At 39.0% G+C, this 19,921-nt stretch overlaps 1 protein-coding gene across 4 annotated transcripts in view; it reads left to right on the plus strand.

The window, feature by feature from the left end:
* PLEKHM3 (pleckstrin homology domain containing M3) overlaps positions 1-19,921 on the plus strand; it is a 99,006-nt gene that overhangs the window by 35,594 nt on the left and 43,491 nt on the right. For 3 of the 4 annotated variants that reach the window (XM_019617016.2, XM_019617017.2, XM_019617014.2), the window contains exons 5-6: positions 2,566-2,759; positions 13,806-13,869. In XM_019617016.2, coding sequence (XP_019472561.1) covers positions 2,566-2,759; positions 13,806-13,869 — 258 coding nt within the window. Of the gene's footprint in view, positions 1-2,565; positions 2,760-3,718; positions 4,304-13,805; positions 13,870-19,921 lie in introns of those variants that run through there. The other variant, XM_019617019.2, reaches the window with a different exon arrangement.

The raw sequence follows: 19,921 nt of genomic DNA on the forward strand, positions 1-19,921 counted from the left end.
GTAAGAACTTCTTCACGGTGAGGGTGACGGAGCACTGGAACAGGCTGCCCAGGGAGGTTGTGGAGTCTCCTTCTCTAGAGTTATTCAAATCTCACCTGGACGCCTACCTGTGCGACCTGGTGTAGGGAACCTGCTTTGGCAGGGGGGTTGGTCTCGATGATCTCTAGAGGTCCCTTCCAACCCCTACAATTCTGTGATTCTGTGATTCTGTTATATTTAAAACTAGTTCTCCTTAGAGTGTTGCTTTTTATAGGATATACAAGGGCTGCTCTGAAAGTAATGCCTTCTATTTTATTATGTTGGCCCACAGTGTCAGAGACAGATGGTGATATGGCTGTAGAGACTGAACCTTCCCACCAGTATCCCATTACACGTTGTTACTACGTGACAGTTGTCAGCAGAGGGGCAGTCTGACAAAATGGTATCTGACATGGAAGTGCTTCATACGAAGCAAAGGTGTGTCACTGAATTCCTTCATGTGGAAAAAATGGTACCCACTGACATTCGTCAGTGCTTGCTGAACATTTATGGAGACCAGAGAGTGGATGTGAACACAGTGAGGTGGTGGGTAGTGCATTTCAGCAGTGGCGATATGATCAGAAAGACAAGCCACATTGCGCACAGATGACTATGCACATCTGTCCCACCATGAAAAGAAGCGTCTCAAAGTCATTCCTGCAAATCAGTAAATTACAACCAAGGAACTGTGTACTGAGCTGAGTATTGGCTTCAGTGTGTTGGAAATGATGGTGGGAACATTTGAATATTGCGAAGTTTGCACCAGGTGGGTTCCACAAACGCTCACATAGGAACAGAAATAAGACTTTACGCAAGTTTTTAGGTCCTACTGAACCAATCTGAGGCTGAAAGTGACGGTCTCCTGGATCACATAATTGCTGTGAAGACATGGTGTTACCACTGTGAACCAGTGTCAAAACAGCAGTCCTTAGAGTGGTGCATGTGAATTCCATATCAAAGAAAAAGTTCAAGACACAGTTCTTAGTGTGTAAAGTGATGGACGCTGTCTTTTGGAATAGGAAAAGGGTGGTCCTTCTTCGTTTCCTGGAACTTGGAAAACCATCAACTCTGACTGATACATTGCAATACTGGCTGAGCTGATCTTGAACTTCCAGAGTCAGGGTAGATGAGAAGACAACCTTTCTCTTGCAACAGGATAGCACCAGGCCCTAAATCTTTTCAGAGATGGTGAAGCACATTGCTGGTGTTGGCTGGACTGTTCTACCTTGACCACCATATAGTTTGAATTTTTCACCTTCTGACTTCCATTTGATGAATGATGGACTGCTAGGCAACATTTTTGTAGCAGTGATGCCATTACACAGCTGTGAAGTTGTGGGTCACCTGTGCTAGTGCAGATATTTACAAGGGTAGCATACAGGCTCCTATTCATTGCTGTGAATTGAAAATAGTGATGGTTGTGATGAAAAATAATGTTTTGTAGCTGAGAATTTGCTCTGTCAAGTAGTGTTGTTGTGGTCTTTGTTTCTATTATAGTTTCCATGGAAATAAATAGGAGGCACTACTTTTGAAGTGACCTACATATATTGCTTTTACCAGCTTCCTACCTTACAACACTGGTAGAGAAATGATGTCCTAAGTCTCAAGAGGCTGTAGTGTGCCATTTCTCCTTTCATTAATTTCACAGAAGATAGCATAGTTAGCCCTCCCTCAACTTGACAGTGCAAACACTGATTTAAAGATCCACAAGGACTAATTGATTTGTGGAACACAGTATTTCTATAGCACAGTTTCAAGTGATTTGCAGCTTATTTCAGATAATCCCATCTTCTCTTTTCCAGATGTGATAAAATGCAGAAATGAGACATGAGTGTTTTTCATCTCTTACCTCAGAAACAGGAATATCTTTTCTAGTGGGAATAAAACTCTCATTAATTTATCAGGATCACAGTAGCTCTTTAGAGGTGGAGATAGAACAAAGCACACTCAAGAAAATGACATTAAAAAAATGTCTTGCAAATGAAACATTGCAAATGAGTAATACCGCTAACATTTAGATGTTTTTTTTTCCCATTATTTTAGCCACACTGGCTGAGCATGTAGCAAAGGCAGTAGAACTTTATTCTGGAGTTCTGTATCCTGTGACAGCACAGTATGATTGGATTTGCAGTGTATGTATTTCCTTTTCTGGTGTTGTGCCTTGGCACTTAACTCGCTCACTTGCTTCTTTCCAAAGGAGAGCAAGCATAAAAATATTAACAAGGAAGAAACTCGATGATCACAGTTTTAAGGCCTAAAAGTACATGTAGTGAGCTGTGTTACCCTGCAGTGAAAATGTGTGGCTGCAAATATTGCTGTACTTTGGATAAGTAAGCAATTATCTCAGGCATTCAGCTTTGATGGGCTTGATGAAGTTTGAATTGGCTATAAGCAGAGACAGTTGGCTCTCTCTCAGCTCTGTTTTCATTTGTAGTTGCTAACAATAATATTTCAGATGCAGAAAATGGCTGACAAAACACAGAAGGGAAGATCTGCTTAAAAAGAGTTACGAGGAAAGCTTGTCTAAACTGGTTGCATGTTTTTCAGGTATCAAAGCAAGCCAAAGAGTTTCTGGAATATGTGTATGAGGAGCCACTGATTGATATCCAGCAGGAAAATCCCATGTTGTACAAGCACGTCGAATCTCTGGCAACTGTTGTCCGCCTGAGACAGCAGTTAAAATCTCTGCGAGCCTATTTGTTCAGCTGCAGAGCAGCAGTGGCTGAAGATCTTCGTAGAAGGTAAGAACCACAGACAACATGTATAGTTTTCTTGTTGTGTTTTTTTTTTCCCCCCCCTCATAATCTAGTTCTGAAGATGTTACCCATTTAGAAAGGTGTTATGCTTGGATCTGACTTTGCTGGGCAGCTGGGATTTCTACTGCCAAAGAAAATGGTTCCAGTAGGTTTTATAGGGTCTGAGTATCTGAAGTTGTTCTCAACTCCTATTAGCCCAGGGGCCACACATTGTGGTGAGCATTTTTTACTCCTGCTCAGGCTTCTTGACTTTGCACGAATATCTTATTGGAAAATAGATAGTCACAGCACAGCGGAAAATGTTCCTCAGCTTAATAGTTCTGAACTTTCCTTGAAGAAAACAAGCTAAAAATGAACAGTCTTCTTAAAACCTTCAAGACACAGTGGTGACTTCAAAAAATAAATAAATAAAATAAATAAAAAAATAAAGGTTCGTTTTGTCCTAGATTTTCTAAAGAGGATTGGGAGGTAGCTGTGGCTACACTATGTTGTGAGAAGTGATTTCAGGTATATGTAGCTGACCCAGTGGTAAATAAATCACTAAGCATTTGTGAGTGAGACAAGTCCACAAATAAGAAAGCCACTGCTTTGAAACCATCAACTTATGAAGGACAAGAAAGCAGATGCCATCAGTGACTGTGTTTTGAGCGTAATTTTTAGGGATGGTGGGGATCTGAATTCTCTGAGAGGACGAGGAGACTCCTAGGTGAGTGTGAGGTGAAGTCTGCCATTCAGTGGAACAACTGTCTGTTTCTTGAGTAACCACATCAAGAACAATATAACAGCAGGTTTCTGGAGAGAGCTCTACTACTAAGTTCTTGCATCAGACCTTCTGGACTGTCAGTATGTGTTTGTATATGTATTACTGCACAATCCCCATTATTTTATAGGGCAGCTCACAGCATTTTAAGAATTAGGATGCTTTTTTTTTCCTGTTATTTCAGACTATAGTATTATCATGCAGAGCTCTCTTACTCTTCAGCTACAATTATTTTCGTGTGCCATCCTCTTCAACTGCAATAAAACTGAAAGGAGAAGGTGGTTTATGAAGACTGCTGTTAAGAAAAAGTGGCAGAAAAGAAAATGTGTCCTCTGATTAATGGTGAATCCTAATTAAAATGGACAGGAGGAGTCAGAAGAGGCTGAAGGTACTTAAGTAAGAGAGCGAAAGAAGAGAGATCAAAGGAGATCTAAACAGAGAAGTTTATGACCTAGAGACACAGGGATGACGGAAAGCCAGGAGAAGGAGATTTGAAGAGCCAGAATTGAAGGAAGGAGATGATAAGGAAGAGAGATCTGAGGAAATGAAGAGTTAATAAAGAAATTGAGTCAAAGTTCGGGGGGAAACTTGCCTCCAAAGAGTAGAGGTGGCAAGTGCTGGAGAAATGGAGAGAAGACAGAACAGACAAAAATTATCACAGAAATCTGTGCATGATCTTTTCTTGGGGTAGAGGCATGGGGAGAAACAGGAAAAAAAAAGTCACAGAAGTATCATGATAAGCATCCAACTTTGAATTAAAAAAAAAAAAGAGAGAAGTAGCAGCAGCATGGGCAAACGTGTGACCACCTGTTTTGTGGCTGTACCTGAGTGGTTGTATTGGCTGGACATTACTGGAGGCTTGTTCCCTGTATCAGAATGAAACACCCAGGAAGGGGGAGGAGGGGAGGATGAAGCACATGCTCTGTTTTCTTATTTATGGGCTCCTTCACCTGTCTTAAATTAAAACTCTGTGATGGAGAGAGAGGGTGAGAATATTAAGACATTGATTTTATACAAAGGAAGCACCTCTGATTTGGTGGGATTTGTTAAAAGCACTGAAAAAGTCACTGAAGGAATGTTTCAAAAGCACAAAATGCACTTTAGTGTTCAGCTTCTTCTCAGATTGTGAATTCTCCATTGCAGTGAGTTTTGGTGCTCGGTTGATTCTTCAGGTCTCCTGAAAGATGTTTGCAGAAATGGAAAGGTAGAAAAGTCCTTTTCCCGGAAGCAAGAACTGCTCCCTGTGTCTTTATTTGGTATGTGTAGTATCACAGCCTGCAGACCCTCTCTATCAATGTAATGGCTTTACAGAGCACAACTGACAAGTAAATATGTCACTTTAAATTTATCTTTGGTTCATCACGTGGACCAGTTTTTAAAAAAGGAGTTTAGAAACAAAATGAAGAGACAGCATTTCTAAAAATACTACCATTTCCGAGTTAGAAATTAAAGAAGGGAGGAAAAAATCCAGTTATCTATCTGGATCTGAAAACATTATTTTTCTGCTTGGTCTTCACCTAGTATGTGAATGACTATTAATCACTAGCAAGTGAACACAGCATCTTGGAGACCTGTCAGGCCCATATAAACAGACTGAAACAAACTGTTAATATTGCTGTCTAGGGAGAACTAAAAACAGACTGATTAATTGTATTGGCACCTTGCTGCCTTTGAGACACTAATAGAGCCTGCCTTTTTAGGGAAAAGCATATCACTCTGAGGTTTCTTTTATTAATACTATTTGCATTATCATCATCTTTAAATCTATACCTTGCTCTTGAACTCAGATCACAAAACGAAGATGGCAATGAACTTGGAAACTCTTGATGTCCTCTGGGAAGACAAAACTGTTTATGGTGCTTACAAGTCATTTTTTTATGAAGAATACCAGATGGTTATAAACCAGGTTAACTTAGGATCCAGTTGCTTTAAATGTAGAAGTGTTATTTATAATGCCTTGTGTGCAAAGATAGGTACTTTGGGAACTTTGTGAATCTTGGCATCTGGTAGGGTACTTAGGACTGGGCTTTGAAGAAGCAACTGACTAAGAAAAGACTGGAAGGAAAAAAAGGAAGGAAAATAGGAAAAGAAGCTGAAGAAATCCTAGAAGTAGCTAGCAGCTTACAGTAAAACAGTGGTCATCATTATTTATAATGATTTGTTTTCACCTATGGCTCCTCCAGATTTTAACATTATATTTATATTTACAAAGGGGAAAAAAAAGTAAAGAAAACCAGAGTTGGCTGAGAGGAGAAATAAAGCCCCCCATTGGTGCATATCAGCAGTGTTCCCCAGGGATTGGCCTGCTGAGGATGCAAGCCAGTTGGTGAGCACCCTGTTTTACAAGGGATGTCGTTACGCCTGTTATGTTGTAGCCATCACTTCAACATTGCAACAGACATAATTTGCCTCAAATGTCTTTACTCAACAAGTTCTCGCTTGTTTTGGTTGCCTTGCTTGTGTGGATTCTGTTCAGAAGTGTACAAGACAAAACCTAGAACCAACATAGATTTAGTACAAGTGGAGCTATACAAATCCCACCATAGCTTCCAAGGTAGATGAATAAATGGCACAAGCAGACAAGATTACATCAATAAAGTGGATAGGTAGGAAAGAGCAAGAATCCCCAAGTCCATTGAATGATTAAATTATTCTGTGAAGCTGTATTGAATGGTGCGTTATTGTGGTTTTACTTTCTTCTTTTCTTTCTTTTTTCACACCCTGAAACAAGCTAACTGTGTTCCTATGCCATAGTTTGTCTTCCTCTGTTCTTGTCATTGTTGAAGGCTCTTGTGGGCAAAGACCTGCTAGTAGTGTATTTTTATTTTTATTTTTTATTTTTTATTTTTTATTTATTTTTATTTATTATATTTTTTTTTTTGAGGGGGTGGCCTTCTGGCACTTCCATGTCTGCTGTAGGGTAGTGTAACCTAGATTTACTTTGGAGCTCTGAGTTCTCTTCTCTCTGAACGACACACCTGAACTTGCAGTGTTGGTAGCCCAGATGTTATAGACAGATGGCAGTGGAATGAGGTAAGATAGTCTGCAACACATTAGTGCTCGTTCTAATGTCCTCTGTTGTAATCAGACATTCTGTGTACGCTGGTGAGAAACTACATGGAAAAACTTCACAGAGACCTGGATATGTTGCATAGTGTGTTATAAGTAAGCCAGATTAGAGCTTGTAGTTGCAGGAGGAAGTTAAAGGTACACCTCCAGTGCTGCAGCCCCATGGTCCTGGCTGAGCCTGCTGGTTTGTCAGCACAATACGGAACAAGCCCAGATTCAGCTATTCTGAACGATAGAGTCCTGTCACTTCCTACAGTGTGGTCTTAGACATATCACTTCTGACACAAGGATAGATTATTTTCAAAATATTTGTGTGGAACTTGGAGAACCTGTCTAAACACATCATACAATTCCTGATTGATCTTATGCAATCACTATACAACCAAATACCTCACATATGTGAAGCTGGGGCTACATCAGGTTGTCTTTCAGACCAAGAACAACAGAAGGTCATTAAGTCATATTCAGACTGTCAAAAGAGAGTGTTTTTCACCATTTTATCTGCATTGGGTAAGCCATTTGGAGAGTGGAAAATTCCAAAGCAAGGGAACAAAGACACAGCTTGTGAAAGCAATTGACTGTAAAAAGAAAATTCGAGAAGGAGAGCAACAAAAGGATGTGATTTCATAGCACACGGCCATGAGTGGAGTGAAAAAAGGAAATATGTTGCACAGGTGATTAGGAGAAGGGAGGGAGAGAGAAATACATTCAAGGAAAATATCTGGATATTCTGAGAGGATCAAGTCTTAAGACCAAATGACACCTAAAAAGGAAGGAAGAATGAGAAAACGCAGAGAAGAATGCTTGTGCTACTATTTTATGTAGGTACTGTGTGTAATCACTGCACTAGCTAAAATGAAGCATGCTTGTTTGTGGAGCTCTTAGAAACAGGCCACGTCTTTGTTTCAATTCTTTTTTTTGTTTGTTTGTTTTGAAGAAGTAACTGTTTGTGGGCTTCTTTTAAGATAACACCCTAAAAATACTTTTGGCTAAAATTGTGGAGGGCTCAGTATGAAGTTAAAGTAGATTTTGAGCTTTCATTTCAACTTTCTGGAGCAACAAGACTGATGCCAGAGCAACCGCAGGCAGAAGGCAGTACTGCAATCTGTTTAAGTCAAGGGTAAACTGAAAGCACACAAGCCAGTGCTCTACCATTGTAAGCATCCAGTTGAGGTGTGTGCTGGGACAGATGAGATATATTTTTCCAGTGGATCTTCATGTTCATGTTAGCATTTTCTGGTCTAGGGGTACATCTGCACCTCCTTGTCAAGCAGATCAGTAGTACTAGATTTCTTTCAAAATTGGAGTTTTCCTTCTCTTTTTGAGACTAGATTACTTTTTAAAATAATATACTGATTTAAAAAGAAGTTCCTATTGCTTGTGGACACTGCATTAAATATTACTTGTGCCATTTTCATTGTAGTGTTTTTATATCAGAACTTACAGTAGGGAACTTCAAGGATTTTTCTCCAACTTGATTTCAAGATTATTTTCAAGCTATTTTGAATTCAAGATGAAACTTGTGTCTCTAACTATTCTCTGCATCCTGCTTTTAGTATTGATGGTAGTTGATTCCTGAGTTTGATCTGTAGTAATTTTTTCCTTTCACAATTTTACCTTAACCTTACTGAAATAACCACAGAGGAAAAGACTTACTACATTGCATTTTTGCTGGGAGTTTATTTCCTGATTTGGGATTGCTGACAAAAGATTAGCTGGTTTAGGAATGCTCATGGGGAATTTTATAACAACATGAAAAATTACTTTACCTGGACATGCTTGGTAATCAATCTAGCACTTAGTGTGGGTTGAAGTTATTTAGAGAACGGCTGCTCCCTGAAGAGTTCCCTTGTGAAATTGAAATGGTTCAGAAGTGCCTTTTTAACCAAAACCCTAGATTTGAGGGGGAAAAAAGCAACAAACAGAACAATCTAGTGTAAATACATCAAGAAGTAAATCAATAATACTTTATAAATTTTATTACTATTTTAATTTTCTTAATTTATTATTTGCTTTTGACTTCTGAATCAGCAGGTTTCCCAGGATCCTACTTCCCTGAGTAACTTTTTTGACTGGAAAGTTGGGGTTCTCTTCTCCCATTGTACTCCTAGGAGCTGGGATTGCTAAGGAAATGCAATATAGCAGAAGCCTGAATAAAATTATAAGACTTAGCAATGCAAGTAAAACATTCTACTTTTTCCTCCTCATCTTTGTTGCTGTTCTGTAACTTAAATTAACAGACCCATGTATTTGAATTCACTGTCGAGTTACTTATATCCCTCTCCACTTCTTAAAGTGATTCTGAAAAATTTGAGGTGCGGTGAAAGAGATAAGAGCATGAGCTTCTCCTACCTGCCTGCTGCATACACAATCACAGCTGTCAGAGGTGCACAATGCAAGGATTTAAGAGGTTCTGTTGCCTCTTGTGTAGGGGGTAAAAAAAGTGTTCAGTGTAGCGGGAATGGCAGAAACCAGAGTGTGCTGTCTTGCCTGCTGGTGCAGTAACTTAAAAGTAAATTGGCGGTGGTGTAAGTTGCAGGACCAGCCTACAAACAGTGCTGGCTGAGGAAATGGACTTGGTATCTGGGGTGCTGTGCCAGCTGCGGGTGTAGCAGCTTCCTGCAGAGGGGTGGAGAGAACTTCTGAATGTGGCAGCGTGCTAGACTGGTGCATCTGCATCTCCCATGAATCAGAGCTCAACCACGCAAATCTCAACCTGGCCAAACAAGACGCTCCTGGCTGGCACACGAAATCATGGTGCCAACTTCTCCTTCCCTCCCTGCCTCCATCTCCATTTTCAGCAGACTTTTTGGTAGAGAATTGATTGTGCCCACCAACCAGCTAACTTGATTTCTTTTGATTGTGGTGTAAAAAGAAGAGTTCACTTTCCTTATCACATTTGTACTTTGGTTATAGTGTCAGGCTTAAGCAGATTAATTAGTTGAAGCTTTAGCCAAGCTGTCGGGGTATTTAACCCACTGGAGAAAAATGACCCAAGCTGATGATAAACAGGCTTTAAATGCAGAGCAATTACTTAGTGCTAACAAAGCACCATGACTACACACTTTGTCCAAATGCAAAAAGCAAAGCCTTATCGGTGATTCTGTTTGCAGGAGGACACTAAAAGATAACCTTTGTTTGTGCAAATACTTACATGATAAGATCCTCTGAAAGGAAACAGTTGAAATTTCAAGTTCTATCTTGCCTGAAGGCTGATGTATATCAAACAAGAAATAATAATAATTGCAATCTGAGAATGCTTAATACTCTGTTTTAGTTAGACCCAAAGTCTCAGAATGGTAAGTTTCTTTCCTGCTCGCATTGATTGCTCTCTTTGCATTACAATAAAACAATTAAAAGACCTTTAACCAACAGGACTTTGGATTTCATTGTTCATGGGGATTGGCAAAGCTAAAGGGCTGGTTGGCATTGAACTTAGTTTGTTCACTGCAGACTTAATTCTGACTGGTAGCCAGGGTTTACAGCACTGCAATCCTGTGACTCATAACTGTTCTGTTTTGCATCAGTGATGAAACTGGGCTGGCAGTTTCCAAACCTCGTGAAAGCTTAGGAGGTGCTTTTAGTGGGACGTGCACTCGATACCATTTGCTTCTCAGGGGTCACAGGTCACATTCTGAAGCAGCAGAAGTTTGGGTTTTTATTGTGATGAGTCCTAACATCTTGCATTTGACCTCTGCCTAGCTCACTTTGAGTTTTTTCTGTGCCTTAAGATTTGACTGAAAGGACACTGTTTATGAATGCTTTTAATTGACTTTAGGAAAAAAAAAAAATCCATGTCTCATAGAGCATCAATCAAAAGATTTACAGAGTGGACGTATTTTCTTTTGCTTTCAAATGACTTGCAAGAGATTTCCCATTTGGTGTTTGTAAAGGACCTTTATGTCAAAAGAAAAACTTAAAAGTACCGAATGCAAACACGTGTTTTGGTCTTTTCAGACAGAGGACTTAAATTAACCCAAGCATGTTCAAAGTTCCTTCTCATGTGGAAAGTAGAGATGTATTTTTTAGTGAATTGTTTCTGAGTGTAGTTACTCCATTCTGTTCTGCAGTCTGTGTTACAATTTTAACCACAGATGTGATTCTAGGCTGATTTGGATGCTATGTAATACTTTGTCCAGATGCTAATGCAATGGCACAGTGATTGTGTGAGTCCCATCTCACCTGCGGTACTCTGATGTCTGGTTTCCTGTGTTCAATTTCAATTACTGTTGGCAGAAGGATGAAGATGAAAGACTTGAAGTCTGCATGAGAAGAAGTATCTTGAGAGAAGAAAGGGAGAGACATTGAATTATTAAATTATTCCTGTGTGCCCTTACTGCAAAATACGTTATAGTCATGTCCCTAGATTTAGAGAACTTTTATGGAAGACCTGTGGAAACGCTGGATGTTATTCATTTTCTTGTTCACTGGACTGCTTAGTCAGTGTGGATTTCCTGCATTTTATAGTATTTGTTAGGTTGTTGTTTTCTTTTAAATATGCATTGTCTGGTATTTAATCTTTTAAATATGCATGTCTCATATTCTAGTGCCCTTTGCTCTTGTTCTCCGCCTACTAGAGGCTGACAATGCTGGTGATAAACATATATTTTGGAGCAGAGCCTTCCCAAGTTGCAACAATTGCTCTGAAAGTAATGTCTTCTACTTTATTATTTTGGCCTACAATGTCAGAGGCATATGTTGGTGGTATAGCAGCAAAGGTTGAACCTTCTCACCAATATTCTGTAACATTTTGTTGCTCAGCTCACAACAGGTGAGGTGAATGCATGTAATTTATATTTTAAGAGATCAGGGACTGAGCTTTTAGACAATTGAAGTGTTTTCATGTTTGTTCTCAACTTTTGCGGACCATAGGAAGATTGCAAATCTGAAACCATATCAGCCCTACTTACTGAGGGTTTTTTAATGCCTCAGTTTCCATATCACTGGAAAGTAAGTATTCCTTTAGCTGGAGTGTCATTCATATGTGTGTTTCTGTGCCTTACATTAGACTGAGAGAGTAGTGCCAACTTATTTTCCTGGAAATAGTTTTGGAAGGAAGGACGAGTGCTGGATGCTGGGTCTGCAGAGTTATTGCTGCACACATGTTTCAGGAGGGGAGGTGGATGCGAGGAGAGGTCGACTGTCACCAGGGCCTGTGCTGGCTGAGACCTCTGGCAATGGCCATCACTTGATCCTTAGTTTGCTCTTTGTCAGCATGCTTTTTAGAAGTTACAATTTGCAGGAAATAAAATGCAGTCCTTGAAGGCAGAGGAACGTGATGTTAGTCACTGATATTAGTCATTGACAGTTTCTGCCTTGTGGGCTATTCAGGCTACAGACTTTCTGTAGCCTAGAAAAGGAAATCTTTCATTAGCTAATTATTTTCCTTAGCAGTACTGTAAGGGCGTCAGCAAATAATACACTTCCTGGCAAAGCTATCATGCTGTTTAGTGCCTGTGTGTGATCAGGGGAGAATAAAGGGGAAATTTTAATGAGATAAATTGTATGAGAGCTGAAGAATACTAAAGGCTTTGAAATGCTGCTCGGAGTTAAATCTTAGCAATCAATTTTAATAATCTTCTACATGTAAATGAGGAATCCAAATATCACATGTTGTCTGATACCTGGATTTTTGACTGGTTTCTAGCTATCTTTGACACTGTGCCAAATGTATAATGAAGACACAATGCAGCAGAGCCACTGAAACACATTCACCTCTGATTGAAGCAATGGCATAGCACACAGAAATGAAAGGGGAAAATGTACTGACCTAGTGAAACAGCAGCTGAGAAACAGCTGGGTAGGGCAGATGTGCTTGGTGAGTTAAGAAGAAGCAAGGGCATAATCTTGCTCCAGAAGAGTGCCATGAAATTGGCAGTGCCCAGTTGTCAGTGCCTTGCTTGCAGCTCTCTTTCCTTCCCACTCCAACAAAGATTAGGTTTTTTTCCAAAAACACAAAAAGGGTGACGAGATTTCATACCGCTTACTTTAACAGCAGTGGAAAGTCCTAATCCTTCTAAGACAGCTTTAAAAGCATCACCTTAAAATAGTTGTTTAAGGCACCTGATAAGCAGGATGAAACAGGGTGCTTCCATTATTTGTGAGATTCAGTGTTTTGTCAAAGATTGCTGTTGATGCTATTAGGCCTGCTAAATTGTGGTTGAGCTAATTATGTTGTTCCGGTTTCTAAAATCTCTTGAGTTTGTGTGTACTTTGTCATTAGTTTCATATTATCATCAAATTCATATCGATCTTTCAGTATCTTGACGGTTTCTTTTTGGTTATGTCTAATGGACTTTATGTTCATTCAGTTCTACCACTGCAAACTGATCTTCATCAGAGCTTTGTTCATGTGTTAAATAAGATCAGTAATTTGGTTTTTGTGTTACCTGAAAACTATGTGATTGTCGTGATTGTAGCATAGGAAATTCTTCTCTAAACAATATATATTGTAAAGTAGTTGCTATTCTACATATGCGTGAATCCTCTCCTCTCCTCTCCTCTCCTCTCCTCTCCTCTCTTTTTCCCTAAGAGTGATGTGATTATCTTCTCAGTGGAATACCTAAGCATGGTGTTACATTTCTTCTAGGCAGATGGAAAATAAAGCTGGTTAGCTGGTTGTGCCTCTGTTCACACAAAGATAGACATTTTAATTAGATACTTTTTCTCTTCCCAACAGATGCATGGGTTTTCATAAACTTTTCTTGCTAGTATCCACTTGACTTTACAAAGTTGATTTTCTTTGTACACTTACTTGAACCTCGTTGTTCATTTTATAACAGGTCATTTTAAGGATATCTGTTTCAGTTTCCGTAATTTAGCTTTATTGCACATGTCTGTCAGACAATAGTCAATGGTCTTGTTTGAAACCATGTTTTATGTAAGAAAAATATAACTTTCTCAAATAAGTCTTTGTAAAGTTTATTCCAATACAGATTTTCTATATCTTACAAAAGGGAATCTGTATCAGTCAATTTTATGGTGGAAAACGTGTTGGCAAATGACACTGGTGTGGTATTCATTCTCATTGTGGAAATTGTGGAGTAGCTGTGTCCTTGAGGAATGTTGAAAAGTAGTTAATGACAAATTCTAATGCCTTTGTTCTGCAGTCTTTTGGGGAAGGGAGGAAATCTGTGAGTTTCCCAGTCAAAAAACCCTAACTTTTAGAAGCATTTCAGTGCATCAGTTCTTCTCTTTTTCAGGATCTTTCCAAGAGAGTATCTTCTTCAGCAAATCCATCTTTATTCTCTGGCAGACCTCCAGCAGGTAAGTTCATTCATTAATTCTACTTTTCTCTTACCACCTTCTTCAATGCTAATTGTATATTCCCATTTCAAGTTAACCAAAATGTAAGTTGCTTTACTTTAAAGCGATCTCCATGGTATATGGTTTGATATAAAAGTGGGCTAACAGGGCCATTGGTTAGTATTGAGAGAGAAAACCTAGAGCTGCAGTGTTGAAATAGAACTGGAAATAGGCCACAAGAGAAAACTTTGCTGGGAGAAATTTTCATCTGGAGCTCAACTGGAGACGAGTAGTGACAAGTAGTATTTACTTTTTTGCTTGAAAGAGTAGTTCTTTAGGAATTTGAGTTTGTACAGTACCTAGTGCAACCTGCCTATTAAGTAAGTCTGCTAGGTATTACAACAATACTAAAAAGGAAAAAAAAGAAAGTTCATCAAGCACACTACAAAGCCAGGCAGTGTTACTATGACCATGGAAGAAATAATGTGCCAACAGAACGTGTCTTTGTGTTGGTGTTGATTGAGCTAAGCGAACAGCTTGCAATACATCTGCCTGAACAGCAGAATTCTGTCACATACAAGATTAAACAAGAAGAAAGAACTGAAAAGGACAGGGAGTCCAAGGTGAATGTGCTGCAGTGCTTAGATACACAATGAAGGAAGCAATGAGGTAAGATGTGCTAGCTGACCAAGGCACCATCTGCTTCTATGCTGTTGTCAATGACACGTAAAACACGTTACTTTAAGCTTCTTCCACTGATAATTCACTTGTCCAACCTTACCTTTTCTTCAGGGTATCAGGCAGCATAGTGAGTTCGAGGTGTTCGGTTGATTTCTTAAATTGATGTAGTTCAAATTGCACTCAGAGCTGGAAACTACAGAGCCACAGATTCCGCAGGTTTTTGTTGGCTGGTGAAGTCACTGAATTGAAATGATTCCATATATAAAATAAAAAGACCAGTCATCTAAAGCAAATTTCTACATCCTTTCAGCATGTTCTGCTATCATCTCTAATAATCAAGCCATGAAATAGCAAGCTACTTAACTCCAGAGCTGCAGTCTCCCTGGTGGGCCTGTCTATTAGCCCCCAGTGCTTTGTAAGCTGCTTAATCAGTTTCCAACATTGGTAGTAGATGTTTTAGAAGCAATCAGCAGCTTATCAAGCACCCTGTGGGAGGGATGGAGGGTAGAAGTCACGATTCATTCATTGATTTAGCAGTTCCCTTTAGTATGTTTCTTTGTGTTTATTTGTGTTTGCAAAACACCTTCTCTTGCCCTGAGGGCCCAAGCCCCAGATTTATCATGTTTAGAGGCAGTATAATTTGATTACCATTTCTACGGGGGTTGGTTAAATTGGATTTACCTTTTAATCTAGCCATATCCTTGATGTCAGCCTAGAAAGGGTTTTTCACATTTCAGCATCTACAGGTTTGAATTCCCATTATCTGTTTTTGCCAAAATGTAACCAGGTTGGAAAGGGGTTGGAAGGCCCTGGTTAGAGAAATAGTAACACCCTTACAAGACCCTGCTATATCCCCCAATTTGTCCCTTCCTACTGCTTTCTCCTTATGGTTCATCATTTTCCACACAGCTGCAGTTGGGTTGGGGTGTTTTTTAATCCTAAAAGTTTTCTCTCCTTTTGATTCAACTACTGCCTATTTCTTCATATCCATGAGCTGCTTTTACACTGTGTCCTGCTGTCATGTATATTGTGTGTGTTTGGAGAATTAACTAAAAGTTTTATTAAAGATTAATGGAAAGATAAAGCATGGAGAGTGAATTAGAAAAGCAGAGAGGGGTAATCTGCAGATATAAGCAACCTTTACCTTGGTTAGGCACAGCTCAATTCTTATGTTTCCTAGCCAGATTCTCTTTAAAGATCCTGGAAAACAAGCAGTCATTTTCAAACAAGCAGCTGTATTTTACAAATGTGCTGAGGATCTGTTCTTAGGTACTAATAAAAAGTTGGAGGTGTCAGATGATGAAGCATCATACAATGTTATTTTAAAAGGAAGCAATTTAAATCTCTTGCCAGGCTCAACAGATCTCCATGCCTAGATGTTATGGGTGTGGCAAAGCGCTTACTGGAGGTGTCTGGTGAGAATGGTTGTAATTTGGATCCAGTTGGCCAGGCTCTACTAGGGAAGACCTCAACTAAGATTCGAAACTGAGGGAGAAAAAAAATAGACAAGATGCCATTAGTTTTGAAAACTTGCCTAACTCTCAAGTGAGGAGGTACTTTTTGTAATGGCAGGTATGAGTAGGTCCCTGACCTTTAACCACAGGCAGTAGGTGATACTCTTTATTTGTGTATGTGTGTTTATTTAAAATAGATAAAAACACACATGCACTCCAGCAATGTTGCACTGCAAACCAGCGTCCTACTGACTACAGCGAAGTTTATAGCAAGTCCATCCATCTCATGGGGAATTTATTCTTTGCTTCTTCTTATTCTTGTTGTCATTTTAGGCATTAGCAGCTGAGATAACTAACTAGATGCATATAGATTTAATGAGCAGAAACTAAGTGTGACAGATTTCCTATTCTATCCCATTGGTACACTTATTTTATTTACAGCCCTCCCTATGATTACCTCTCCAAAGAATAATTTGTTCTGTGTCACTGCTTAGCCTTCTGCTAAAACATCACTGCTTCCCTGCTGGCCAGTTTATTTCAGAGCTATTCCAATCAACTAATACCTTAAAGAAGACAACCTCCAGTTGATAGGGAGCAAAACTTCACTCTTGAAATTACTGTCTTTAGCAGACAATAGTACACTAAGAAAAACAATTCTTCTTGCTTATGTGCAGTATAGTCCCTTCATCACAAACCTACTGGATGTTGGGAACTTGTTCTCTGCTGCTGTTGCTAATGTCCACTGGGTTTCTGGACATGTGAAGGCGATACATGCAAGTTGGAATTCAAAAGTATCTGTTCATGTTCTGTGGGTTGGAACTATTTTTAGTGACACTGACAGATTTTGCACTGCTAAACACTGAATTATACAGGAACTGACTCAGGCAAGAATATTGCATTTCTTAGGAAAACTAATTATTGCTATTTAAACTGGATTCCAGATTAGTGGAGCTTTACAAGTAGACTTTAAGTGGTTATTGTGACGAGCTTGAAGTTCAGGTGCTTAATCCACACAGAACGACTAATACCATGCCTGTTCTTTATGTTAAATAGTAAGATTACATGTTTACAGTGTTTAATGCCACATTCTTTTTCACACTAGAAAACCTTTTTTTGTGGAAACGATTTCATCCCAGTTAAACTAACTTGAAAAGGTATGGTAAAATAAGGGTCGCTGTAACAACAAAATGACTGGATTTCAAGGATAGCAATGTTGAGTGAGATCTGAGATTTGAAAAGATAAAGATACATTTACATGGAAATAATTAGGAAAAAATATTTGAAGTTACAGAGCATGGGAATTTAAAATGATGAGTTGAACTATATTGAACCACTGTAAATATATTTATTCAAAATATCAGCAGTTTTCATTTTGTTTGAAGTGAATTGAGCTAAATGATATTAAAGCCATTTTCATTCTGAATTTTTTTGTCCATAAAAGGATTTAGTGTAATAACGATTTATCCATTTTTATATCATAGATAAATTAATCCATTAGCATTTAATTAAAGTATCAATTTAATTCGCATCAACTTTCCTGACTGTCTTGCTTCGGATGAACATACAGATATTGTGAAGAACTATGGGGAGGAAGAGTAGACAGTAGTTCCCATAGTAATGTAGCACAGGTTGTACAGTGAATCTGAGATGGGTGTAAAAATCCTTAATGGAAATGCTTCTTTGCAGCACACACAGTGAGCATGAGGAACTTTTTGCCACAGTAATATTACCAAGGCCCAGAAGTTTATAATCTTTAAGAGGATTAAGTATTCATAATGAGAATGTCCACTGTTGCACTTCTGAAACCTTATAATCTTTTAACCTTAAGTATAGACACATTACTTGTTGAGTGGATTAGGGCGATGTCTTCCCTATTGGCAGACATATCAGTGATTTCATCTTTCTTTGGCATACATAGTAGAGATTACAGCATCTGATAGGGTTTTGAAAAAGGTGAAAAATTGGTCTACAGAAGCATTTCCAATATAAAAATCTTAATGTTTCTGTTCAAGAATTTCAATCAATCTTACGTGAAGCTTACATTGCACCTAATTTGAGCCTAGCTTATTGTTAGAAAAGGATTAGAAGGTCTTAGAAGAAGCAAGAAGTAGTTAGGATTGGTGTACTTTTTCAAGCTTTTAATCTGCCCTGTACTTATTTCATACACCCTTTATGAGTGGAAAATTTGTGTGCTTTCTTTGTTTTCCTAGATTGAGATGGAGGAAGTTGGTGATGCTTTTTTATAGCATTTAGGAAAAAATCTGCTTGATAGTTTGTAATGAACTAGATCTGTGCTACAAAGTTTTGATAACACAGCAGTTTCTGCTGGGGAAGTGATAGGAAGTGGTACCTAACAGGCCTGTGCTAGTGAAAGCCAGTAGTGCACGTGTGGCTGCATTGATTGGCAAAACTGGATTTTGGGTAAAATACTTTGGGCTTGGTTAGAATTGTTACTGGAATAGGTGCATGGCCAAAACAAACACACACACACAATGGATATAGCAGTACTTTCGAAGTATTAGTGCAAACTCAGTTACGTAAATGAGAAAGTCTCTTGCTGGCATCATTTGTTTCATTCAGTGAATCAATATAAGATGTATCAGCTTAAACATGTATTTACCAAAAAGACTTACCCATGTAGCTGTACCAGCAGATCCTTCTAGGTTTAGACAAGCCCTTACTTTGCTTGAGGGGCAGGAGGTGGCAAATGAGAAGTGGAATTAAGGTTTTGTCACACCTGGCTATGCAATCCTGCTGAGATGGCTGAAAATTTGGCTTTCACAGTTTTCTGTGGGAGTTCACTGAGCTCAGCAAGGGCAGCAAAATGCAAGGCACCTCTCTCTCACAACTTCCATGGTTCACTATCCAGCATGGTAGTGAAAATGTTAGCTTTATGTCTCCAAGCTCCTGAACAAGACGTTTGACACAGTACGTGGAACGGATGCAAGCCCTGCTATGTGTTTCTGCCAGTACTCATCTGAACACAGGCTTAGAGACATTGCTGAGAGTAGAGCTGGCTTAAAGCAGTGGTGGGTTTTAATTGATGTGTCGGGTACAGCTCCTGCTCTTAAATATTTGGCGGGCAAGAGACAAGAGAGAAGTTTGTGTGATGAAGTGAGAAACATATGCACTGCTAAATTAATCTATGCATTTGTCTAGTTCTCATTCTGAGGAATAGGTGATATGGACTCTCTGTGCTGACAGCTTTCTCTGAGACAGGACATTTGTAGTTGGATTAAGGTAAGGTTGATCTCACTTTCCTATGTAGATGTTTAAAGTAATCATCTTGGACATGATAAAAATAAAAGGAGGGGAAACAATTTTGGAAGGGTAGTCTATCTGGCCTATTTTAAGTGTATCTTAGGATGGAAACAGCCTGCTTCCCTCTACTGCAATTGAAGAGAACTGGGGATCACTGTTCAGCTCAGATTTACATCTTAGAGTCATTTGCTGGTGTCACAGCAAGTGTATTGCGCAGTTTATATACATAAAGATTGTGAGTCACCTTGATAGTTTTGTACTTGAGCTATGTAAACACTTGCATCTTGGACCATAACAGCATAATGTTAATGGCCACATTTATGCCCTTATTTTTAGACCTGTGCCTTTATGATTGTCATAATTTCATTAGCAGAAGAATATGAAAATAATCCTAGAGTGGGAAAAATTACACAGTGTGTATTTCCATAGCTATTAAAATGCCTGCTAGCAATGTAGCAGTTATACAGTATGCTTTTCCTGTGGCTTCTTTATCACTCACTTCTGTCACTCCTTGGAGTTTGCTAGCACTGAGTCGCCTTTCAGCAGAACAGGAAACACTTCAGGTTAGCTGATAGTCCAGGTGTGTATGTAATTCCATAAGCTGCTGACAGCTTAGCTTGCAATTAGTGGTAATGGCAAGGGTTTTACTGGCATTTCCTTTTTACCTCGATACTTCT

This window comes from Meleagris gallopavo, chromosome 7, assembly GCF_000146605.3.
Source record: "Meleagris gallopavo isolate NT-WF06-2002-E0010 breed Aviagen turkey brand Nicholas breeding stock chromosome 7, Turkey_5.1, whole genome shotgun sequence".
NCBI classification, from domain to species: domain Eukaryota; kingdom Metazoa; phylum Chordata; class Aves; order Galliformes; family Phasianidae; genus Meleagris; species Meleagris gallopavo.